Raw genomic sequence first — 25704 nt, 5'->3', positions numbered from 1 at the left:
GATTGTGTTTCTGCAGGGCAAGATGAATCTGTCTTAAGGTTTCTACCCACCTTTATCAGGGGTTCTACTAAATGCAGAAGTCGCTGTGCAGGACATTTACAAAGTTTTTCACTCCATTAGATCATCATCAAAACCACAAACCCTGACTCAGCATGTTTCCTCATCATGTTCTTTATTATCTAATTCTCAGTAGTAAAATTAAGCAAACATATCAAGAGTTCTATTATTCAGATACAATATTTACACAAATAGATAAATAGCATAGCAACGTGGCTTCTGTAAGTAGAGTTTCAACATGACACTCATCAGTGAAAATAAGCTCTCCATAATGTAGAAAAGTTCAGGCAAAGGCAGCTGGTAGGAACACAGTAAGAGTCCAGGTGCAACGCCTCCTGTGCGCTCTGATTCAGAGATCCAGGCAGCGTCTCCGAAACGCAGACACTCTGTGGGTCAGATTAAGTTTTTACTCAAATGCATAGATTGTTTCTGGTTGCCAGTAAAGCCTGGATCAGCTCAGCATATTATATAAATATAGATGGTGTTGGAGGTAGAGTCCTGATAAAATGAGGAGATTGTTGACACACGATGATGCAGACTGGCTTCAGATTTGTTTTATAATCTTATAAATATCTATTGGCTGTTTTTTCCACCTCTCTGATCTTTCAACTTATAATGCTGGGATGCTGATCTCGTCTCGTCTTTTTGTTCATGCTTACAAAATGTTTTGCTCTTTAGAAAAGTATCCTTGTTTCTTGGCTCAGATGATCAGTTGATGCTTCATAAATACTAAGCCCTTTGCTTCACAGCTTTACCCTGAATAAATTCATCTAATATCTGATTGAATTCCTTAAAAACAAAGAAACACCTTTAGAAAAACCTTGTATATGTCAAATAGTCTCCAAGAACACACTCTATTTGGAAATCACAATCATAAACTTAAACATATAAATCAAAGATGGACCAATAAATTCACACATGGAGGTAAAAACATTCAGGAATAAATTAAGTGTGCTTCACAGTTCCTCTTCTTTCTAACTTTAACTGTCTGCAGATCATCATGATCCATCTACGTCGGACAAAACACTGAAAGAAAGAAAAATATGAATATTAAAAGCAATAAAAAATCAGAAAAGGGAAAATCTATATTTCTGCTCTTTATTAAGTTTCTTTAAGATGCTTGTTGGGTGAGATAAAGACTGACTATGAGACTCAAATGTAAAGAGCAGGAAGGAACAGAGGGACATCTTTGAGGTCAGACTGAACTACACCCTTTGGTGGACAGGGTGCGCTATCGCATTGTGATCTATGGAACAACAACAATGTCACACAGGAATGTGCCACAAACCTCGCTGTCCAAAGCTCAGACCAGAGCTAGAGAGTAAAGCAGCGTAAGATTGTGAAGATTGTGAGAAGTGGAGAAAGACAAAAAAACAACAATGAAAAGATCAAAAGAAGACACAGACTTCGATTATTTCACCTTTTCCAGATCTTTTCCTGTCCATTTCTATTTGTTCTTACTAAGACTGAGCCACACAGATTCATTTTGTCTCATAACTATTTCAATTAAAACCAAAGACTAACAAGTAAAAAGAGGAGAAATTGAGAACATGTAGGACAAAGACAGGCAATAAATACAGGCGAAAAATATGAAGCTGAAAGGAAATGGAAAAAGCAGAAAAGCCGACTGCAAAAGCACATTCGTAAGAAACATCCAAGCATAAATGCAGAGTGATAAAAGCAGGAGAACCAGGATCGGACCACAGGAACGAGTTGGAACAAGCAGTGTCAACAGAGCTACTAACAAAAGGAGATGAGATAAAAGACACACACACACACACACACGCACACACGCACACACACACACACACCGAGACACACTGTGTAATCTTCCACCCCTCTAAGATACACACTGGGATCATTTACTGCAACTTTGAGTTTTTTAGCTTCTCACTGTTTCCCATGGAAACGCTGGGAGTCTTTTCAAGGATGCATACAGTGTCTTCCTGATGTGTTTGCAACAGTTGATCTTTTTTACACTTTTCAGCCTCAAATTGTACTGTATCTTAAGAGGGTTTTATGTGAGACCAACTCAAGGTAAGCTGTGTAGTCTAATCTCACCATACAGACAGTCATGCTGGAAAGATGTTGCAGGTTTATTAAAGAACATTAGTAAACAAACAGCATGATGAAGAGCAGGAGAAACAGCAAACAGGTCAGGGAGAAAGATGTGGAGAACAAAACAATATCACAAACTTGATTTGGCTCAGTTCAGTCAATTATCCATAAAACCACAGCACAAATGAAAACCTTACAAACACTGACCAACATCTAAACTGGTGTCACAGGATGGGACTGATTCAATGGGAAGGTTTATCCAATTATGCAAATTAACATTCAGAGATGCTCTATGTCTAACATGGCTGAACTTGAGCTTTTTTCACCAGACGAATAGGGAAAATGTCAGTCTCTAGATGTGAAAACTGGCAGAGAGAGGCCCTAAAAGTGTTAAAGTTGTAATTGCGGTCAAAATATGATTCAACCAAGTATTCACTCAGAAAGGCAAGGTATAAAAACAGACTTTTCAGATTGTTACTGCAAAAATCTCTTGAAAACCATGTATTTGTTTCCATTCGTTTTGAAAGGCACTACAGCTATATTTTAACTGTCTTGTGGATCAAATTTAACTCTAGAAATGGTGCACAATTTTCTCTCCCAGAGCCCAGTCGTTACTTTCCACAAGAATAATGGAACTTGCTAGTAACGTTCAGGTACTTTATCTGAAACATTCATTAAGTTACTTTCTCAGAGCTTAGAAATAGGGGAATTTAATAATCAGAACTTACTGGGTACGTTTTTACTAGTAAGTTCTGGAAATTTACGTGGTGACTATTAACTTGATGAAAAGTAAAGTCTGTGTTATATAGTTAAATAAAAACTAAATGTGAAGCAAAATAAACTGTGGAACTAAGAACCTGTATTTAGCTCAACAGCAACTGGAGATCTCAGATAAAACAGGGCTTGTCGTTAATGGTGACAGGGTAGAAACAGAGGAGAGAAACGCTCACCATTGAGGATGTAGTCCGTCAAGAGACCAGGCACCTTGTCGCTGTCATCTCTCATAGCTTGCAGAACTGGAATAGATCAACAAATCAGCGCTGACTGAGCTAAATCAAGCCAAACAGAAGAGTAGAGATGAGAAGGCTTACTCTTGGTCAGGATCTGGAGGTCTTCAATCGACGGAGGTAGTCCCTTTTTCTCATAGGGAATGACTGTGGTCAAATACTGTGAACCACAGGAAAGGTGGGACAAAGCTAAGCAAAGCATTTGTGTTGCCGGAAAAGTTACATTTCCAGAGCAAAACAAAGAGAAGAAAAGAACAGAAAAGTAAAGCTTGTGGCTATGTGAGTAGTAGAACCTGTCTTTCGCTGCAGCCACTGCCAAATGTTTGCCGGAAGCTGTTTTGAATAACAGAGGAGAGGCCGTCCATGCTGAAGCGCTAAGGAGGAAGGAAGAAAAGTGAAGAAGAAACGAAAGGGAAAAAAAATGTTGAATCAAATAAAGTATTTAGGAAGTACAGGAAAGTGTGTTTCCCCCAACAGAATAGCAAAGTCCTGCTGTCAGAATGATTCATTAAGATTATTTACTGATCCAGGTGTTCTCTCCGGCAGACCCTGAGCTGCTCCGGCTCCGCCTTTCAGCTTCTTCTTCTTCCTCAGCGACTCCCTGTGCTCCTTCTGCCGGTTCTGCACATCGATGAGTGCCGAGATGAAACTGTTCTTCACCTCCTTCTCGAAGTCCAGCTCGTCTCTGACGGCCAGCTGCTGCACCAGCTCCTCAGAGAACCTCCTGATGTTCACCTCTGTCTCTGTCAGACGTTCCAGCAGTTCGGCAGCGCTCAGGGACCTCAGCCCTGGAGTCATCACACACATACTGAGCAAAAGCTGCTTGTGAGAAAAGCCCCCCGTTTTTGCTCGCTGCAGCGGCCACTCACTGTCCTCGAAGCCGGGACTGCTGCGCCGGATGTCCACAGAGAGCATGGACAGGTCCGACTGGGAGGGATTCCGCTCTGCCTCCGCATCGGGTGAGTCCTGCATCATTTCCTCGATCTCCTCGATGACCTGCAAGAGGGGGAAAAAAACCAATGCATCAGAAGATCAAATATCTGAATGAGAGCGCGATGTGAGCTCATTTTGCACCTGCTCCGCCGTGACAAGGGGCTCCTGGTCCACACAGGGAACAATGATGGAGTGCATGTCCAGCTGCTCCCTGAGCTCGTCCTCGTCGGACAGCTCCGCCGCATCGTCCGTCTCTCTCTATCCGGGGACAGAATGGGTTGAGAGGGGGGAAGGGAATTTAATCAGCCACAATGAGAGAGAATTTCAGCTTTGTGAGATAAACACAGGAGGGATTTGGTGGGAGGATGAGGGGAGGGGAGGAGTGGGGCAGGAGGCGGCTCACCAGTCTCTCCTCAAGGTTAAACGTGGAGATGTAGAGGGAGCGCGTCCGAGACTGCCGCCAATCTACCGGCACGGCCTGGCCGTAGTTACAGGCGAGGGCGTTCCATATTCTGCAGGAGAGACAGGAATGAAGGACAGCTGCAGACTTCGCACTCTTCAAACCTCTTCTCCAGAATCTCTGAGCAATTGCTTTGCCATGATACCATCTGGGTATGTAGCAGGAAGTCAGTGTAGCAGGTGTGAAGCATTCTGGGAAATGCATCACACCAATTATTTAATCAAGCGCATGATAAATTCAAATGAGCTCAATAATTTCCATTCTGATCATTAATATTTTTTGAAAGGTTGTTTTGTTTATAGAGACTTCATAGTCCATTTTTAATAATGGTTTTAGTTGTGTGTGGTTTTAGCTTCTTTTAATTTGTTGTTTGTGGTTGTTGAGTTTTATTTTGAATGTTTAAAATGCCTTCCAGTTGCAGTCTGAAGTGTTCTACACAAAGTTAAAACTTATTGGTCTCTGAGGGGGCGAACTTGCATCATTATGCCATTTTATTTTATATTAGTTGATAGTTCAACTAGCTGATAGTTGATTAGTTCAAAACAACAATATTACCATTTATCGCAATGACTTTTGAGACAATTTATCATTTTGCAAAATTTGTTATTGTGACAGATTTTATTGTGATGCATTGGGAGTTTGACCTGGTAGTCAACTTCTAAATTTATCTTGAGACGCATTTCTTGCAAAACTATTCTTAGTCCTCTGAACTTTATCACACTTTATGAGACGGACATTTTTAACCACTTTGTGCAACACATGAACATCCTTTGATCTAAACCATTCCATAGTGGCTCTGATCCATATTTACTGTTGTTATTGCACTAGAAGGTGAACTTCCACCCCATTTTCGACTCAGTTGCAGCCTCCCATCTTCTAAACAATCCCCACATCTTCATGCTGCCACTACTATGTTTCACTATGAGGATGGTCCTGTGATCAGGGTGATGTGCAAGTCTTAGTTTTTCCATTTTGGTTTCATCTTCTTCAACATGTTTGTTGTGTCTTCATGGTTTCTGACAAACTGCAAACAAGACTTTGTATGTTTTAGGGGAAAAAATTAATTATTGTCAGTGTTTGTTGGCTATGAATACTTATGCAAGGACTTGTATGTGAAAAAACAATTAAATGTTATGAAATGTCTGAACATCATAGTACCAAGTACTGGCTAGTGGTCTCACAGAACCTGATGATGAGAATACCTCTGGGGTCTCCAATCCATCCAGCATTATCATCCTAAATAAACATCTACCCTGGTATGATCTTTGTGTGTTTTTAAACAGCTTATTACACATGGGGGGGTAATAACATGGAGCCTGCTCCACAAACACTCACTCGTCTTTCTCCAGCAGGGTCTCCTCCGTGAACACACTCACTGCACCGATCCTGTCCGGTTTTACATTTTCGAGGCAAGCCGATAACTTCCCATCCGGTCCATTAAGATGTTCCTCCGTGGACCTGCACACACTGGATTGCTTCGGGGAACCATCGCTGTCAGCCCGCCCAGGAGGATCATCCTGATCCAGGAGGAGCCGAGCCACCGCTTCCCCCGCGGCGGGGCTCACCTCCGCTCGGCCGTGCTGCGGTACCGAACCCGCGGTCACGTCCGCCAAGTTCGGCCGGTCGTCGTCGAAATGCGCGATCGGTGCATCCATGGCCCGGACCATGCTAACCGCCCCGGGCAAACGATGGATTAATCGGGGCAGGACTGGCAGGCCTCATCCTCTGTGTGTCTGACCGAGGCTGCAGCAGCAGCAGCGTAGCACCGGCTGGGCCCACTAGTGGTGATACCCAGAATGTTATGGACCTGATGTGTGGAGACAGACAAAATATGTTGACAATAAATAAGCTTTCTGTGCAGGAATGCAATCATGTTTTTCTCCCTCAATTCATCAATTTGTTTGGTTTTACTATTCAGCACACAAATTGAGCTGTTTGTCTCCCCAGGACTTGTCCATTGAACTTAGAAGTAGAAAAAAAACATTCATTATTTTAAATCAATTATGTTATTATGTGCAACAGAAATCCTAAAATTTGATAGCGAATGCATGCACTGTTTTTAAATTAATATATCTTTGTTATGTCACTAAGTATTCTAAGGTATTTCATGTCTTTACCATTGTGAGACCAAAGGCGAAAATAAAAGTAATGCAAAAAAAACAACTTAAAATACAAAAACAAGTTCAAAAGCGAGGAATGTTCTCTTAAAATATAATAATTAAGTACTACATTTTAAAAATAATAAATCAATCGATCAAAAAAAAAGAAAAAAAACAAAGAAAGAGCGACCTCTTGTGGCTGACGCCGGCATCTTCATGTTTTCATCCGGGATCTGCGTTCTCGGTTGCTTATGACAACAGACTGTAAACAAACTGAAATAAAACAAGGTTATTCCCTTTGAATACGCTCGAACAAGTACCAACAAAGTCTTTTCTTTTAAAATGAGCACTCCTTTATCGATGCTGAAGAAAACAAGGCGCTCTCCCCTGCAGCACTCTCTGATGGATGAACAGGGGTAAGATTATAACTTCAACCTCAGCTCCTGTGTGCTTCTGTGCAAAGTATTCAAACAGATCATGTAGATACACTGAGTCACTTTTTGCCCTGCAGGGGCAATAGAAAAGTGCCATTCAAGAGGAACCTGCTGCAAGGTAGGCTGCACTCACAGACCACCAGTAGAGCCGAAACAGCAAGGGAGGAAGATTCCCTGAAGGAATGTTAAATTATTCATATATTACTGAAGATGCACATATCTGTATGTAAAAAAAGACCTTCAGTTAAATATAAATACTTAATGGTGAGAAAAAAAGAGTAGTCAGTTTTACATTATGCAGTTTTAATACAATTTATTGCCTTTTTTTGATGTGACATTAGCTTAATTTAACTTGGCATTAACTTTGGCCATGATCCAAACCCTAGGAAATGGGAAAATAACATTGATATTTAATGTAATCACCCAACAATGGACTTTTACAATAATAAAAAATATGTTCTATAGCATAAAAACAAATCTAAAAGAAATATTGAGTTACCTGAGATTAAAAAAGATCTGTTATTATGAATTATGAACTAAGTAAAAACTTTGACAGGAAAAGCCCTTGAATAAGTTCATCTTTTACTGCAGCGGCATAATCGCACACTGGAAAATTGAGAAACACCAAACCTTTAATCTGAGCTCAAGATAAAAAACAATCTTATCAAGAAATAATAGTTTAAAACAAATGATTATTGATACACCTGCTGTTCATAATGTGTGCAACCACCTTTTGTCAATTATATTAACATACGCATCATTTCACAAGGCTGAAGCATACAAAGTATATATTCAATAATTGCCTCAGTTGCTTTTATTTTGTGGAGAATTTTTGCTGGTGATTTTGTTAGTGTTAGTCAATATTATTTATTAACATACCAATTTTGTATGATTGAAGTAAAGGTTGCATTTTTCGCAGCTTTTCATCAATACAATATTAATTTCATCAAGGTGTTTATACATATTGTAAACCATTAAGATGTAATTTTAATGCCTCAGAAATAAAGGCCACACTGGTTGCTGACGACTCAAATCCCAGTCCTCCTCAGTCTCACACTGCGGCCAACGTCGCCTCCACTTCAAAGTCCGGAGCAAGATTAAAACAAGGTACTGCATCCATTTTAATACCAGTGTAAATTATATCTGTTTCTGTTTAATTTCAGCTTTAGGAGATTTGTTTTGTACTTTAATGATCAGGTGCCCCAAGTGACTTCGAGCTCATGGCAGCCATGATGCATCGAATAACTATGTTGGAGAACACGCTGAGGAGTCAAGCACTGGAAATGCACCGAAAGGTAAAAAAAAAAAAACACACACACACATAACTCTTCCAGATGAGTAGAAAAACCTAAAGACTTACACCAACAGGATGAAATCTCACAGAGTTTTTTTGCTTTTATCTGAAGGATGAGATGATCTCTGTTTTGGAGGAACAGCTGAGGTCTCAGGAAGAGCCAGGTATTTGTGTATAACAGGCTCAGACTTGTTCAGGTCGGGGATGTTTGTCTGAATTAAAGCGATTCGCTGACTGCTGTCTTTCCCCGTGTAAATTTAGAGGGCACGCCATGTCTGAGTAGCAGATATGAGCTGAAAAAAAGGTGCCAAATGCTGCAAAATAAAGTGCAAGAAATGGAGGTAAGATTTACAGAAGCATCCATATCACTTAAACATTCTCATGTTTTATGAATTTGCATTAGGACCAATGCAAATAAAATACCAAGTTAGTTCATAGTTGTGAAGTGGAAGAAAGAACAAAACATTTTATGATTTAAATATGAAAAGTGTGGCATGACTTTATATCTACTCCGCTTCACTCTGAATTTCCTAAATGAAAACCAAAAGTAGCTAAAAGTTAGCTGTGTACTTCACACGTTTTGCCTTTATTGAAGATTGGCAAGAAGAAAGCCATCGTTCAAGGAAACTTTTCCCACAGTGAAACAAGGTGTTGGCAGCATCATGCTGTGGGGACCCGGGCTGGTCTGAGTTGTTAGAAAGCTGGATGGAGCTAAATACAGGCCAACCCAAGATGAAAACCTGGTAGAAGCTGGAGAAGACTTCAGGCTGCAACGGTCTAGTCAAAGCCCAGGCTTAAGTAGATGAATAACTTGAGCTATTTGGAAAGAAGAATAAGCAGAAAATTCCTATGATGTCTAAAAAGTCACAGCTGTAACCTCTCATACGGGAGTGGGGTGATATTTTTCAGTCTTTAATTTAAACTTTTTTGTTCCATTTCACAACTTTCTGCTAGTTTGTGAGAATGAAACAGGTTGAATGCGACCTCCCTTTTTCTCGTAGAACTTTCTGGGTGACTATGGTCTGATCTGGGTCGGAGACGAAGACACCAGCAACTCAGAAGAGAGTCCACAGAATGCAAACTCCGGTATAGTTTGATCTTGCTTTGCAGACTCTCGGCTCTCTTGTAATCAGCGCAAAAGTTTACTTTCACCCTCATACTGACTGCGTTTCCTGTGCAGGACTTTCTCCTAACGGGGGCTTCCAAATGAACTATGACCTTGTCCTTCGGAGGATCATGGAGCTGAATGTCCTCGCAGGGGAAGGAGAGACTTTCGTTCAAACAACAGGGACTGGAGCCAAGCTGGCGACAAAAGATCCCATTCAGCTGAAACTCTACAGGGACGGCATCGTCATGTTCGACGGTCCGTTCCGCTCATACCAGGAGCACAGCACCCAGGTTAGCTTTCTGCACCTCCGCTCAAAACATCCTACACTTTACTGAACTGGTTGGTTCTTAAAATATCGTTTTTTTCTGATTTTTACAGCAATGCATGCAAGATCTAATGGATGGCTACTTTCCATCTGAGCTTCAGCAGAGATTTCCAGACGGCGTACCTTTCGAGGTGCGTCTCTGCAACATTTTCTCCATTTGCAAACATCCTGGTATCTCATAGGGAATCCCTTGTCCAGGTTCATGACCGTCGAGATGAAGAATTCATGGTCAGGATGCCATGGCACACGTTTCCTGGTGACGGACAAGCAGTTTGTGGGAAGGAATCAACAAATTCAGTCGGCTTTGTGCCAGGTTTGGTCAGAACTCGTCACAGTTAGGATTGGTCATAATGTTTTTTCTTTTTTTTTTGGTTGGCGTTTTGGTTCCGATTCACAGATAGGAGGCTGACCACAGATCAGTTCCTCAACAAGCTGCCAAAGGTGGTAGTAAAGGCCGGGAACGTGATCAACATCAGGGGTTCCCTGAGGAGAACTCTGCAGGTGAGAAGCAGAGATCCATCCATCAACCACAAACCCAAACCTCTGCTTAACACACTGGTTCTCTCATCAGGGTCTTTCTGATGCTCCGAGAAGCAGCTCAGAGATTCTCATTGACACACCAGCATGCCAAGCAATGATGGAGAGGTAAACAAAGTGACTATGAAATGAGGTCAAGCCTCTGTTCCGTTCAGATATTCTGCAGATCATGATTTTATGAAGGAAGCCGATGTTTAAAAGGCTGAAGGAACTGGCTTCTGCACAGCCGTATTTGATGTTAGAGCCTGATTAAATTCTGATTTGCCCATGATGACTGATGACGGAGATTCTGGAGATTACTGCAGGCTCTGATGTGAAAAATGGGGCAGGCTGATCTGGAACAGCTCGGGATTATGTTCGACGACAGCAGCAGCAGCAGAAACACCTCGCTGCTGATAAACAGAAGAAGATTCCAGTTTTAATCCGTCATTTTCACAATATTCCCTCAGGACACAGATCAGCTCTGACAAACCTGCCCGAGCTGTCGTCACTCTCAAGCTGAAATCAGAGGATGGGAATCTCACCTATGTGATGAAAATGAGCCTCTCAGAAACAGTCGGCCAGCTGCGAGGCTATCTGGACAAACACAGGTGGAAAAAGCATCCTCGTGAGCTTTAACTTCTTAAGTTTAACGTTCATAACCATGTGGTTTCTCGTTGCTCTACAGAGGGGCAGTTCGGCCTGGCTATGACATCATCAGTGCATATCCACGCTGCAGCTTCAGCGATGACAATCGGACCCTCCAGTCCTGCGGACTCTCAGGAAACGTCATTCTGAGGCTCCGTCAGAGGCAATGAAGACACCAGTAAACTCTAAAGCGTTTGAGCCTCTCTTCTTCCTTAAGGTCTCCTGCATCCTTCAAACATTTGGATCAATAACTAATAAAGAAGAAAATGTATGTTAAACACACATGATGGTTACTTCTATTTAAATTTCCACGACTTAGAATTAGAGCTGATGTAATGGGCGATAAAAAAAATTCACCAAAGTTTTTTGTTAGAGAACCAGACCAGAGAGTGGCATCTAAAGGACACAAAGACACCAAAAGCACCTCATACCCAGAGGATCTGTGATTCTGGGCCTGGTTCTCTTCCAAGTTCCCTGGCTCTCGTTAGACACATGACTCTTTGTAATACCAGATTTGGAGGGCTCTGCCAGAGAAGTAAAGAGGTCATCACTTGGTCTTTCAACCGGATGAAGATCTAAAACATTCAGTCAAATGTACACTAAAACGTCAAATAAGATCCCAAATCAGTCCAGTCTCAGACCACAACACCTAAATCCTGCAGAAAAAACTGAGGAGGAAAGGATTCAGGACTCTGGAAATGAATCATCAGATTCCTCTCTGTACACTGCAACCTAGTAAAAATGACTTCCCTGCAATTTTGAACATGCACTAAATAAATGTGATAATTGAGGTGTGGAATTTTCTCAATTTTGCAGCACAAGATTATGCTCCTGCAATAAAAGATTTAACACAGGTGCCAGTAAATGCAGCCAGTTCTGCATCTACTGCAAAAATGTTCCTTGGTATTTTTAGACTAGAGAACTCTCCACTAGAAGCACAAAGCAGAAGTGTTTATAGTTCTTATATAACGTGATAGACACAGCTAGGACTGAACAACTGAGCTGTCCTGAATAATCATTACAAAGAAGAAAATTATTTAACAGTAGCAGATGTGAATGGGTTCACATCTGCTACTGTGATATCTTAGGATTAGCACGAGTCTGCACTGAACTGGGAACAAATCAGTTCTCAAGACCTTCTGCAGTCACAGTAAACAACAAAACCACTGCAACAAATTCAATGAAAAACAATGTCAAAAATCTTTATTTCTACAATATTCAGTTATAAACATAAACAACAGTATGAAAATAGACGTCTTTTTTCCCTTTTGCAAAACATTTGAGATGTTAAGGCATGCGGAGCCTGACGTTCCAAAGCGAAACCTTGTGCTAGTTAAGTTTTAAGGTCCCATGAAATGAAGTATGGCTTGAGTGTCCCTGGTTAAAATCTTTTGTTGTATGTCTTTTTTTTTTTTCTTTTTGCATATCTTTATTTTAAAAATCCCTTTCACCTCCTGTAAAGTGTCGAGTTTTTCCTAAATGGCTTACCCTATACTTGTTGTGATTTGGGGGTGACCCCGCCATCCCAGCTGCTGATCACCACGGGATAACAACAAACGCGTAGGAGAACCTGCTCCCATCTCAACATCCTATTACAAGTGACCAGAACAAAAATGACACTTCATGGGACCTTTACAAAATCTTCTGAACATATTAACACATTATTACATGAACAAGTTAGGCAGGCTCCCCCCCCCCAAAAAAAATTGTTCACACCAAGTTATCAAAAAAAATAATAAATAACACAGGATTAATACTGTTTCTGAGTCATTTATCAGTCAACTACTCTGCTGAATGAAAGTCGGCCATCATAAACGTTAAAAGAGCAAAACCTACAAAAAGCTCGCCCAGACTAACAGTTTTTACTCCAAATTGTTAACCGTGAACAGAAAGAGTCGGGGTTTCCTCGGCTGCTGTAATGTGTCCCGCTGTTTCCTACATTCAGAGTCAGGGAATGTATTGATTATCCTGCTGGTTGGTGCTCTGAGAGAAAGGTCATATTGGAAGACTTCAGCAGCAAACAACCCTTCCGGTTGGTCTGAAACGAGTTAGCATAGTAGTTGCAATCAGGACAAAGGCACACGCTGGTGTACAGTCAGAGCGACGGCCCGCAGCGGGGAGGCGAGCTCGCCAACGTTCCCGCTTTAGACCAGAGAGTATCTTTGGTAATAAAACTGCTGTAGGCCTGTTGGTGTGAGAAGCTGATTTGGTTTGAAACCCTTGAAGTCGTTACGTCCCGTAAGTCACAGCACAGTCCAACGTTACAGTGTTCACCATTAGAAATAATGATGCATTGGTAACATTTCTTTGTCAATTCAGTTAAAAGCACAAAGTTACAACATGTCCAGTTGATTGTCAACCACTAAAAGGATCATTCCCCTAAACAGGGAAATACAAGATTTAAATAAATTAGATTTCTGGGACTTCTCAACAAAGCATCATCTACTCGCGTCAAAAAGAATAAGACTGTTTGGTAACTGGTAATACAATAATACAATGTCAACCTCATCAAATGCACACATACACACACACACAATGCTTAAAGGATCAAGTAGTAGAGGTAAGTTATTTCTGGTAGCCCTTGGACTGAAATAGCCGAACTAACTGAGGATGGGAGGCGTCTGAGCTACAGCTAGGCTTGGGACTCAATGTTCAGTCAGGTGAGAGAAGTTAAAGAGAAACCATTTTGGTTTGTCCTCATTCTAGGAAATCAAAACACAGGCTTTCTTCAAACATTCGGTATCAAGGAAAGAAAGTCTGAGAGAACAAGTGGTTGCTGCAGGTTTCCTCCATCAGAGAGAAGTCACCGTTACTGAGTGATGCAGTTCTCCCCCATGTCCTGTGCGTAACGATCCAGAATGACATTACGCAGTTCCTCCACGTCCCGCCGGAGCTGCTGGGCCTCCACCAGTTTCTTCTGCAGCACGTCTGGTTCCATCCAGTCCTCATCCTGCTCAGAAACTGCTGGAGGTGCTGGGAGAAAAATAAAAAGATAAAAAATAAAACAACAATAAATAACTAGTTTATCTCCAAACACTTCCAGATGGAAAGTTTGAAATAAATCTTAGAATTTCAGCTGAGCTTACAAGTGAGACCAAGAAGCAGAGAGAGGTTGGGGTCCTGGCCCCGGGCTCGCTGGGTCAGGATGCTGCACAGCGAGCGCAGGTCACCCAGACAGGAGGCGATCTCTGAGTGCAGCCTCTGTGTGAGATGGGCCCCTGCCGGCTCGAGGACGGACGAGGCCTGGTTGGAGATCCTCTGTTCCGGATCGCTCATCTGCTCCTGCAGCGTCAGATTCTGCTCGATCAGCTCCTGGTTCTGGGCCGACAGCTACAGAAACAAAGAGTCGGACACAGAGACGTCAGGATCCATCTGTGTTAAATGACTAGAAACCAGAACTGGCTGAAAGAGGCATCAGCAGGTCAAAAGAATCACAAACAGAGCAAAACAGAAATAGGTCATAAGATTCTTATACACACACATCTTAAATAATCTAAAAAAAAAAAAGTTCCACATTTTAGATTATTAGATATTATTAGATTATTTAGATAATTATAGATGAATAATTGAACACATTATATATGGAGTTTCACTTTCTGAAATAAGTGACAAAATCTTTTTACTGTTTTTCATGATAAGGCAATGTAGGTGAATATATCTAAGAAGTTTTGGGTTTCTTCCCAAATCTAAAGGAGAAACTTTTCTTAATCCTCACCTCCTTCATGGCTGTGTGGAGCTCCAGGACATTCGTATCTTTAGCCAACACTTCTTCTCTAAGAGCCTGAGAGCTACTTTCTTCCTGTGAAATCTGCTCCTCCAAAGCCTACAGATACAGAGACAACACAATATTAAAACAACTGAAAGCACACAAAGACTTTGTGTCACTTTGAAGAGAGAAATACCTGGATTTGGGATCCAAGCTGTTCCATCATTCGATGTTGTTTCTCAATAACCTGAAAGGAGAAAAACTTGGTGTTAAAACAAATTTTGTCATGCCAATTGTTATCAGCATTTTAAGTGATGAACCCAAACAAAGCGGAGCCTGATTGTGAAATAGATGGAAAATGATCCAGTTCAACTCAGCAAGAGACTTTGACTGAAGCATAAAGCCTAAGCTCAGATGGAATGATTTAAATTGAAGAATATTAATGTGCTAAAATTGCCTATTCAAAGCCCAGAACTATATTCAATTGAGAAACTTCCTTGAAGATTGATCTTCACAGATGTAATTGCAGCAAAAAGTGGCTCCATATAGTGCCGATTCAGTGCCACAAAACACATTTTTCTGATTTTTATGACAAAAAACACTTTCCGCTACACAAATTGCACAGTTCTTTGCATAAGTTTATCACATAAAATCCATAATATGACAACATCTAAAAAAAATAAATGTTCTAAATATTTTAGAAAGATAATGCCAGTCATCTTCAAAAATCCGCCTCTAAAGAAGCCATGAGGAACACGCAGAATATTAAAATCCTTTTTGTCCCCACTCTCATGTGCTCAGGTATAACAAAACACACACACACACCTTTTTGAGCCTCTGCTGCTCCTCTCTCAAAGCGTCATTCTCTCCTCTAAGCTTCTCCATATCCAGACACGGGAGTCTGGCTCCGTCCTCTAGGCCCTGCTGCACCCGCTGCTGCATGCTGATTAAGGCAGTAAACAATTTTCATTATGCATTTTCACTAAAGTGAACACATAATTCACCTGCTACTGGGGGGAATGACACATCTTGTACGTACTCTGTAATGGTTTTCAGCAGGTCTCTCTCCCTGCGTTTCTGCTCCTCCAGCTGAGCATCTTTTTCCTGGAGCTGTGAGCGCGTTTTCTCCAGAGTGGCTTCCAGTTCTCTAACTTTTTCTTCTAGCTGAGCCGCCTGCTGCTCAGCCTCTAATAGCTGTGAAAAAAAGGGAACGAGTCATGTAAGCTCCCATTTATAGTCTACATACTTTGATTAATGTGCAGCAGCAATTTAGATTAATTAAAGTAAGTGTTCTTACCTGCTTATTCTGACTCTGATAGTCCTCTAAGGTAGGCAGGTCAGCGAGGTAGCGCTCCAGAGTTTCAATACGCTGCTGGTTCTCCCTCTTCAGCTCTGCCTCCTTTTGACATTTCTTCTTCAGGTTGTTGATGTGTTTGTCTCGACTGCGGATCTGCAGATTCAACCAGAAGTGCAGCACAGAGTTATATGAGCAGTACAAGTTACTACAGTCATTTGGAGCACACCCTGAACATAAGCTGAAAGCATGAATAAAGTCATTTCAGTAAAACGCTCCAGCGGCTTTCTTTCATCTTGCACTGATAAAATGAGGAAGTTGACAGAGCAGGTTGAAAGTTATACTCAACATTAAAAAAATCTATTCCTGCGGTAAAGTTTGGGTGGGTTTCAAGCATCTACAGCTTTCTATACATCCTCCCCTTTACCCACTGAAGTAACGTCGATGAAAACATATTGCTGTTAAAGAGGAAGGTCAAGTTTGCAGTTCTCAGTTCAGTTTCCTTGTAATTCTGCGGTTCCTTTGATTGCAACACTAGTGATAGGTACACATGTCAGATAAGCACCAACCCTTTCTTCCTGTTTCTTCATTTCCTCTGCGTGCCTCTCGCAGGCTTCCTTCAAACTCTCAGTGAGCCGCCGTGTCTCTGCCTCCACTGCACCGAGCCGGCGCTCCGCCTCGGCCTTCTCCAGCGCAGCGCAGTCGGTGCGCTCGGCAAACTGAGCTCTAAGGAATGCGTTTTCCCTCTGAGCCTCCTGCAATGCCACCATGTCATATCAGGGAATGAGAAACAACAACATGACATATAATTTAAAGATGTGAAACTGAAGCGGCGTGTTCCAACCTGAAGACGCAGCATGAACATGTCGCCGTACGAAGCCCCTCGACCCAGCAGGGCGCCGTGAACCTGCAGTTCACTTTCCCTCAGCCGCTGCTCCAGCTGGGCCATGTGCTGCTTCTGTCTGCATTATCAGACAGAAGCAATGACAATGTTATTCACTGTTATCCATCCAACAATGAATAACAAAGCATGAAGTCAATAGACAAAGATTCCCTTCCTTCATCTCCTTAAAAGAAAGGTCCCAGCAGGAATAGTAAACCTGTTAGAAACGCTTACCTCTCAATGATAAGCTCCTTCTCCTTCAGCAGACTCTCGCTGGCTTTAACCAGAGCGTCCCACTTGCCCGACTCCGGGTGAAGCGGCGTCGAGTACAGCGGGGGATACTGGCTCACGCCAGCATTCATCAACTAAATTAGATAACAAAAAAAGTCAATGTCATTGAGTTAAAGCTGAAATATAAATCAGATGTCTGCAATAATTTACAAAGACACATTTACAATCCTTTAATTTCACAAATGCTTGAAGATTCTTCACATTATGTTATTGCAGCACAAACTTCAGACTACAGAAGTGAAGAAACAATAAATAAAGGGTAATGTAAAGAAATTGCACGTTCGGGGACATTTTTTAACATATAAACATTAAGACTCAAATTGATTTTCAAAATCTTTGTCAAGAGACGAGTTGTCATGACGACCAGCATGTTGGTTTATTCTCACCAGTTGCTGGATAAATGTGTAAAGAGCATCAGGCTCAAACCTGAACAATATAAAACATTTAAAGAATCTGAAACACTTTCAATGTCTTCTTTGGAAAATATTTCTGACAAAAAACTGATATAAAGAAAGGTAAGATGCTCATAGATATACAAGTCCACAAACATGTGATTCTTTTAAAAGAATCCATGAAGACTGTTAAAACCAGACTTAATTTCTTCGCTGTATGCTGTAGTTTCTTTAGGATCCCTTGAGTCACTCAATGTTTCAGAACTCAATTAGATGCTTTCCAAATTTGGATGTTTGGAGAAGAAAATCTATCTTAAACGAGTACCTTAATGGTCCTTTTTCCCCATAAAACTATGTTTCAGCTTTTCCAAAAAGTCAAGATAGTTTCACCAGTTTCCCATAACTTCCGATTTTAGCATCTGCACAAATCAAGCAAAACATCTGACAGCTGGAAAACAAAGTCTTCCTAATACGCTTACCTGCATTTGTTCCACTTGTAGGCGTAAAGTCTCCAGCTGCTGCTTTTGCTGCCAGCTAGAAAGTTCACTACATCTGTCGTAGCTTTTGGGACTCGTGTGCTCCCGGAGCAGAGCTTGAGTCTGCAGACTGAGAGGGTTTGAATAAACCCCGGCAGATCCGGCTGCACCCAGCTGACTCCCCCTCTGATTAGAGGTTTCTGCGATTCCAGGGAGGCCGGGCCGTGCTTCGGGCAGAACCTTGTAACTCTGCTCCAAACCCCCCCTGTACACCTCAGACACACAGTCTGCAGGGTCTCTAATCCCGGAAGTCTGTAACCTGAGCCTGACATCAGGACACAGCCCTCCCAACAGGGCCGACTGATTCAGAGTGGGCTCCACAGCGGGAGTGTCGAACCTCTGGCCCTCATCCAGCCTCGTGTGATCCGTGGGAAAAAGCGAGTGGTCCAGCCCGTTGACGAGGCTGCGGTAGCGGCTCAGGCAGTCCGGCTTGGGTCCCACGTGATCAGCTCCTGCACCCGGCTGGGCGTCCAAATTGGGCGAAGAGGCTGATTTAGAGAGCGAGGAAGACTTGGATGTGGAGCCACTCGGGGTTCTGGAACCAGAAGATGACCTGTGACCCTCAGTTGAGGACAACGCGTCGTCCGGGCCGAAAGAGCGCGACTTTGAGGCTGAGGCGCCAGCAGTGGAGGGCATGACATGAGCAGTGGGGATGGGGATCTGACTGCGGATGGGCTGGAAAGAAGGACTGCTGCTGGAACTGCAGAAATCTAAAAAAAAAAATACAAGAAAAATCAAAAGAAAATTACAATAGGTAGCGCATAAAAGATTACCTTCTTTCCACTTAATATAAAAGTAGTCTTTGTTAGATCACACCAGAGTAGGACAGATCTTCATGCTAAAATTTGAAATAATTATCATTTTAGTAAATAAAATAATCATTATGTTATTTACTAAAATAATCATTAGTTGCAGCCCTATTACAGAGTACTAAGAAGTCTACTGCAGGTCAGTTTCTCTATTTTCAGACAGAAGTAGATGGAGCGAGGTTTATGGGTGGCCTACTTTGATGAGGCGTCACCTCTGAAAGAATTAACTGGCTCTTACTGACTCAACTCAGGGAATAGGCTTAGAATAGACTCACACCAAAGCTCTGAATGAATGCTCCATATTCGATCCAAAACAAATGCATCAGGTGTAAAACTGGATAAAGAATGTGAATATTTAAGAGAGTAACTCTGCTAGGCATGCAAAATGTCTTTATACAAGAAGCTCAGACATCATATTAAGCACAAAAAGAACATCGGTGAGAAAGAAAGACATAAAAATTTAAAATGAGCCTGTAGTTCGGGATCACAAACCTGAGCGATCTGTTGAAGTCTGAAAGTCAGGGAGTCACTCCAACTCAAAAAGACAGTTTGCTGTGGCATTTTTTACCTAAATCTGAACTGAGGTTAGAGCAGCAGTAAAACGTGCTGAATCAAAACAGGAAACAGTCTTCTGCATTTCCAGGCACCACCGAAACTATCTGCGACATGTAGGCCGGTGGCTGCGTGGTGAGCGGACCCTTCACTCAAATCTGTATTGTCTCCAAAAAGCCAAACTGGCCTGGACTGAGCTCTGAGCAAATGCACACAAACAAGCGTACGCAGGAAAGGTTAGGGGTATTTATAGCTCACCTCTCATGTTACAGACTGATCGGTGGGCGCCGCTTATTTAAGCACCTTGCCTCCTCCCAACGCAACACCCATCACAACATGGAACATTTTAAACCACAACACCATTAGACTAGAACTTCAACCCCGTAACAGAATCACAAGATGATCCAACGCATTTAAACATGATGGAAAAATTACAATTTCAGCTAAATAAATCTTAAAATATATTAAGAAAAAGGCCTTCAGGCTCCACTGATTCATGACGGGCTAAAACAAGTCTAAACTGTTCTGTAACAAGAACTTTGGAAAGCGGTTTACTCAGCAGACATTCCTTCCTATAGACAGTGTATCAAAGCTTCTTTGGGCTAATTTCACATTAAAGCTTCCTCTATACGTTAAAAACAAGTCAATATGTTGAATTTAATACAGTCATTTTACAAGGGCACAGATGCGAAAGTCGTGACAAAGCCAGTAGCAGATACTTTAATGCATTACTGAGAGGGAAATAATAGAAAGGCACCAGGGGAACAGAGCAGAAACAGCATGAGCAAATGAGAAGTTGGTCTAAATTGGGGAAACCTAACCCAGAGGTCAGCAACCTTAACAATTTAGATTTTACTATACATTTCATACATCAAAAACAAGAACTCATACCTGTTTCCAACTATAACTATAATCATCCACTAATAGGGTGTCCTCTCACTCAGTCAGATGCACTTTGAAGCAAAAAATAGGATCATTTTGTAATGCCAACAAATTCAGAGCTACTGTTAAACTGACACAACAATTTTTACTCCTTTGTTTGTAACAAGGTCATTTGATCTCTTTCCACGCTAATGAGAAATGAAGAAGAGCCTAATTAACCAAATAAGGGAAATAGCTTGCACACGAATGACATCACAGCACTGAAGCCATGCACCTCTTCTGTCATTCTGTACAACTAATTCTATACAAAAAAAATATTACATGACCATTTAAATCCTTTAAATTTAAAAACATTATTCCTCTCTAAATCATTTATGGTTTAAGTGTTGGTGTTGGGTGGCTAGAACTGTAATTTGCAGACATTACAAATGCAACTTTGGTCATTCTTGGAAAGTTGCCTTGCTAGCCCAGATATCAGATATCCGTTTGCAACGGTTATTTTACAACTTTAGACATCTCTAAAGTAAGTAAAACGATAATTCCTTTGGAAAACACGCATTAATTATTCCCTGACATTTTTTCATGAAGGATGGCAGATGGATCAATGATTTTTATTATCCAATGGTAGAAAGGATGGCAAGAAAATCCGTCAAGTTCTGTTAGAACTAGGACCACATCATTGGGTAAATTTTTTTGCAATGCCGACCATTAGCACCAACTTTGTTAAGATCTAACCTAACAGGCCTACTGTACTTCTGATACACCATCTTGTCTATTATTCTACTGTCTTTCCTGTGGAAACTGGAGCCTCCCCTCCCAGGTGGCCATTCATAACAAACCACATTTTAGAATAATATTTTTTCATCAGGTTCTAACAACAGAACCACCTCCAGAACAATATTTCCATTTAAAAGCATAATGTGTGGCAAAACAAAACAATGATCAGTTTCCACACCCAAGACAGGGGACTACTCCCTGTTCAGTTGCTGAGTAATGGCGTTCCAACAACTCATCTTCTCAACACAGTAGTGAAGCAGAATCTTGGATCAGGGGTAGTTGGATAATTTATCTATTTCTATAAAACCCTTTGGGGTTAGATCACAAGCCTCTTCACTCTCCACAAATAACCCAGTAAACAAGACAACAGATAAAATCTATTCGATTTCTGCTACCTAAAAGCATAGAGGGCATGCTAGCATCTACAGAAATTTACCAAGTACAAGTGCAGGCTGCTGTCTATGCCAGACATTCTTCAAAAGAATATTACACAACACGCCACAGGGCTAAGAAAGAGCTATCAGAAGTCATCACCTTCCATGCTGTCAGATGCTGAAGTGCCGATCCCGGTGTCCCCGCTGTCTGATGTTCCCGGCCGGCGGCCAAAACGGCTTTGGTACTTCTCTGAAACAGCTGCCGTCTGCCACTCCATGTCAGCGAACCGACCTAATGTGTGTTTGGATAAAAAGGCACAAAGACAGCGGAGTGTTACATCAACACGCAACAAACTGATGCACCATGTCAACATTTTCACAGCTGAGTGTCAACTTACCAGGGGATTTGGATTCAAAATATCTCTGTGAGGTCGTCATTCCATACGAGACAATGTCACCTGATGGAAATATACATGTAAGAAGAAAGTATAAGTACAGCAATACAGAAAATTTACCTTTACTTTTAAGCATTTCCTATATAAAAAAAATTAACAATACAGAGTATTCATAACTCTTGTCGTGAACTCTTTTGTACATTTGTCATCATGTTCCAATCATACAATTCAATGTCACTAGCATGAAGGCCAACACAAATGAGCACACAATTATGAAGTGCAAAGAAAATGCTAAATGCTAAATTCATTCACAGTGTGGTGTGCATTGTATTCAGCTGTTTCTACTATGATACTCTTAAATAAAAGCCAGTTGCAGCCTCATTAGCAAATACCAAGTCCCATATGCGATTTGATTTAAGTATAAACCGCATAGATTAAGTGAGGACCTCATGGATTTGGTAAATAATATCATTGGAAAAACAGCATCATAAAAACTAAGGAACACATCAGAAAGGTCAATGATTAAGTTCTGGGGAAGTTCAAGCTTAGAAAATAAGTTTGGGGTAAAATACATTGATCCAGAAAGCATTGTGTAGTTCATTACTAGAAAACCTAGCCAAGAAGGCTATGTTAACTTTGGAGACCCACAGCTCGGGTAAGAGAAAAAAAACTGGATTATGCACTCCAAAATGTGTTTCTTATGGAAAAGTGGTGACCACAACTGACCCAAGAGTCGACAAAATATTACAGGGATCAGGGGACATAATATTATTGCAACGTACTATATTTTGGTTTTTCTGAAAATATCATGTGATTCAGCTGCTGGTGTGTTCACTAAAATATCAACACGTAAATTTAACACTTGGCTCTTAGGCTAAATCCTCTTTAAAATATTAAGCTTGGCCTCGCACGGTGTAAATTAAGAACAGAGTGGTTTTGTAACAGGACTCAACAGCCGTTCACAAGCAAGACTTTCTGTTCTAAGTTACAACAAAAATAACAACATGGGCACATGTCTTACATAATAGCCATCACAATAACTTGTTCTCCGTATTTGGCTGCGTGAAGCTGTACGTTGTTTTTCACGAGCGAATATGACAAAAACTGATGGACATAAACAGAAAAATAAACCGCCAGGAAGCTAAAACTAATCTCAATGAGTAGCTAATTCAGAAAGGAAATGCCTTGTTAACGAGTCAAAGCAAGCTCAGAGCTAACCACGAGTAACCCTAACTAAAACCGATGCTGCAATTTACCTAAATACATACTCTGTTCTTCCAGTCTAGACAAAAAGCCCAACACATAAAAACATTTTTTGCCCTAGTGTAACATTTTTTGGTGTTCTGGGATGCGCGGCGATGTTATCCTGTTTAGCTAATCCGCGATAAATCCGTTTCCGTCGAGCGAGCTAACAGCTAACTCACCACTGCGATTTACTTAGCGAAAGAAGTTCCTACAGCCTCACAATTGCCAAACAGCGTATGCGATTGAATTCACAGGGGGGGGGGGGAATCGATATCTACACGCTTAAAAGCATTATAACTTACCCGACTTTCTACATGAAGAGAAGCTGCATTAGTAAATCTCGGATAAAAGCTCGTAACTGATGCCGAATCTGTACCATCCGCTGCTGCTGCTGCTGCTGCTGCCGTTGTTCCGCTAGCCAACGGTTCCTCACCAAGACAACCCTCAAGACACAGTGGCTGCTCGTTTAATGTCACAGCACCGCCCGCCCACCCTTCAATTTCATATATCTGTGAGCGCGTTTCAGCATGCACTTTAACTAAACAGTTACATTTCTATAATTTTATAACGATTACTCTTCTATATGTGTAATTTGTTGCACCTTTTAATATTGTAGTTAACATTTTAAGGTAAGCAAACGTGTATCTCTCGTTTGACTGAATTCTACTGTAAAACAAAACGAACAAACCCAAGCAAGATTTGCTGAGAAACCTAAAATAACATGCAAATTAGCTATGCAAAGGTTTCAATACCTATTGTGATGATTTCTAAAAGCAAAATTACAAAACTGAGAAAGCTAAAAATAGTTTTCTGTTTTTATGTTAAATAGAATGTTAATGAAAATTAACATATATATAAAAAATAAATAAACAATAAAAAAAGATTTACTTATCAAAAAGGGAAATAACTGGTATTGTAACTCATAGAATAAAAATTTCTTTGAAGACTTGCGGTGATTATGGTTGTGGGAGGGAAGGATCGGTGTTAAAGTGAAGCTTCTTCAAGAAGAGGGTGCTGAAGATTTTGAGAAGAATCCGTCTTTGCACAATAATCTCTGGAGGTGGTACAGCAGTCCCTAAAACAGAAACGCCCTTCTTCATTAGCTTGTTTAACCTTTTCAAGTCACCAGATCTGATGCTGCTCTTCCAATAGTTGATGGCAAAAGAGGATTACACTGTCCACATCAGATTCTTAAAATGTAAGCAGCAATACAATATTAGCAACAAAAAGGTTTTGTAAGTGGTGTAGGGTGTAATATTCTTGAGAGAAGGCGCACAAAAACCAAGGGACTAAAAAGAATAAAATATTAATTCAATTTTATAAACAGCATAATAGTCATTCAGTCTTTTTATGTCACTATATACCAAATTGCCTTGTTGGACTTAAGAAGTAGTGACCACTTTATACCTGTTTAAGTAAGAAATGTTGCTATCTACTGCAGGGCATTCCATACCAACTGTGTTGATTTGCATTGTTCAAGGAAATGAACAATGCAATGTACTCATTTTGACAATAGACGATTTAATGTAATCATCTATTTCTGCTTAAAGTTTACCAAAAGACTATAAATTGATATAACCTGAAAATTAGGAGCGTATGGCGTAACAGTTTGGTATTGCAAAAAAAAAAAAAAGAGAAGTGATGCTATAACAAATGCTGACGCTGCCTTGTTGGAGATTATGACACTGACAGCACATCTGTGATACCCAATCACTTTCACACAATATTAGCTGATTAAGACATTTTGATGAATATCTTAAGACATTTTGATAAATGTCTTAAGCAGCTAATAATTAGCGATAATCTGAAAAAAGATCAATAAACAAAATAAATAGTCAGCCCAGCTATGTATTGATCATTTTATGTGTTTTTCAGGGGCTGTGGGGAACGTAGACTAACATTAATGTATTTGTAATGCAAGTTTGTAATGTTTAGTGTTGGAATATGATTGAAGGAGCCTAACATTAAGCTAAAAATAAGGTATTCATACAACAGTTCAGCAAGGGGACATTAGAAAAGGACACGTAGTCAAAATTTAATTATGGCAATATAAATACACAGTTTGTATTTAGAATAGATTTTAAGTGAAGATTGTTATTAGTTTACTTCCACATAGAAAACATTAAAGGGAAAATAAATATTTGATTGTAGTTTTTCCTTTATCTTTATCTTTATAAAAATGAATACCATATTTTTTTGCTCTCTAGCAATTCTGGAATCTGTCAGTTTATGTGCTGCTGGACCATAGAGGTGAATCTTTGATTTTGATGTATCCACCCATGTTTAAATAAAAAGAGAGGCAGAAATAATAATAATTAAAAAAATAAAATAATAAATAATAATAATAATAATAATAATAATAATAATAATAATAATAATAATAATAATAATTTAACACATAGGAATGTTCGTTTAATTTTTATTATCTTATGTTTCTTTTTTCTTTTTGTTTCTGTTGTGTGTATTTTGGAGGGTCCTACTGGTGTATCAGTTTTCTGCTGAAATTGTACGAATTTTCCCGCTGAAAAATATATATATTTATATTCGTTTTGAATTTATGGCTCACGCGCCTGTGTGATGCTTTTATTCTGAAAATCTCTCGGCCCGGATGTGTTTGGTCCGGCGGAAC

The 25704-nt window shown here is 40.6% G+C and overlaps 3 protein-coding genes across 11 annotated transcripts; 1 reads left to right on the top strand and 2 right to left on the bottom strand.

Annotated features, from left to right (window-relative positions):
- Positions 1-154: 154 nt before the first annotated feature.
- On the bottom strand, positions 155-6652 carry LOC102220849 (fasciculation and elongation protein zeta-2-like). Of its 7 annotated transcripts, XM_023330829.1 has the most exons (9): positions 5851-6652; positions 4459-4567; positions 4197-4313; positions 3645-4118; positions 3416-3496; positions 3207-3282; positions 3066-3131; positions 1346-1371; positions 155-1083 (listed from the first exon to the last, which is right to left on the bottom strand). In XM_023330829.1, exons 1-8 carry the CDS (start codon positions 6180-6182, stop codon positions 1361-1363), a joined length of 1266 nt encoding a protein of 421 aa, XP_023186597.1. In that variant the 5' UTR covers positions 6183-6652; the 3' UTR covers positions 155-1083; positions 1346-1360. The 7 variants fall into 7 exon arrangements, 6 of the variants coding, with proteins under 6 accessions (XP_023186597.1, XP_023186596.1, XP_023186595.1 ...); XM_023330828.1 differs by having other exon boundaries at positions 155-1371; XR_002752541.1 differs by having other exon boundaries at positions 156-1083; positions 1346-3131; positions 5851-6651.
- A 208-nt stretch (positions 6653-6860) lies between these two features.
- On the top strand, positions 6861-11223 carry ubxn11 (UBX domain protein 11). 2 transcript variants are annotated; one of them, XM_023330487.1, is made up of 14 exons: positions 6861-7030; positions 7126-7166; positions 8048-8155; positions 8246-8343; positions 8455-8506; positions 8604-8683; positions 9344-9428; positions 9523-9740; positions 9829-9906; positions 9974-10052; positions 10173-10276; positions 10347-10420; positions 10762-10902; positions 10980-11223. In XM_023330487.1, the coding sequence occupies exons 1-14, from the start codon at positions 6957-6959 to the stop codon at positions 11107-11109; spliced, it is 1362 nt and encodes a 453-aa protein (XP_023186255.1). In that variant the 5' UTR covers positions 6861-6956; the 3' UTR covers positions 11110-11223. The 2 variants fall into 2 exon arrangements, with proteins under 2 accessions (XP_023186255.1, XP_023186254.1); XM_023330486.1 differs by having other exon boundaries at positions 9974-10088.
- Positions 11224-12128: 905 nt separating this feature from the next.
- Positions 12129-23493, bottom strand: cep85 (centrosomal protein 85). Of its 2 annotated transcripts, XM_023331426.1 has the most exons (14): positions 23378-23493; positions 21834-21893; positions 21596-21727; positions 17985-18751; positions 17057-17187; positions 16784-16901; positions 16509-16694; positions 15943-16095; positions 15685-15839; positions 15471-15588; positions 14842-14892; positions 14655-14762; positions 14026-14269; positions 12129-13912 (listed from the first exon to the last, which is right to left on the bottom strand). In XM_023331426.1, exons 2-14 carry the CDS (start codon positions 21871-21873, stop codon positions 13749-13751), a joined length of 2367 nt encoding a protein of 788 aa, XP_023187194.1. In that variant the 5' UTR covers positions 21874-21893; positions 23378-23493; the 3' UTR covers positions 12129-13748. The 2 variants fall into 2 exon arrangements, with proteins under 2 accessions (XP_023187194.1, XP_023187195.1); XM_023331427.1 differs by lacking the exons at positions 21596-21727; positions 21834-21893; positions 23378-23493 and adding an exon at positions 19343-19731.
- Between the last annotated feature and the right edge of the window lie 2211 nt (positions 23494-25704).

Source organism: Xiphophorus maculatus, chromosome 3, assembly GCF_002775205.1.
Source record: "Xiphophorus maculatus strain JP 163 A chromosome 3, X_maculatus-5.0-male, whole genome shotgun sequence".
NCBI lineage: Eukaryota > Metazoa > Chordata > Actinopteri > Cyprinodontiformes > Poeciliidae > Xiphophorus > Xiphophorus maculatus.
Note: the sequence above shows the minus strand (reverse complement) of the source record. Positions and strands in the feature narration are given on the sequence as shown.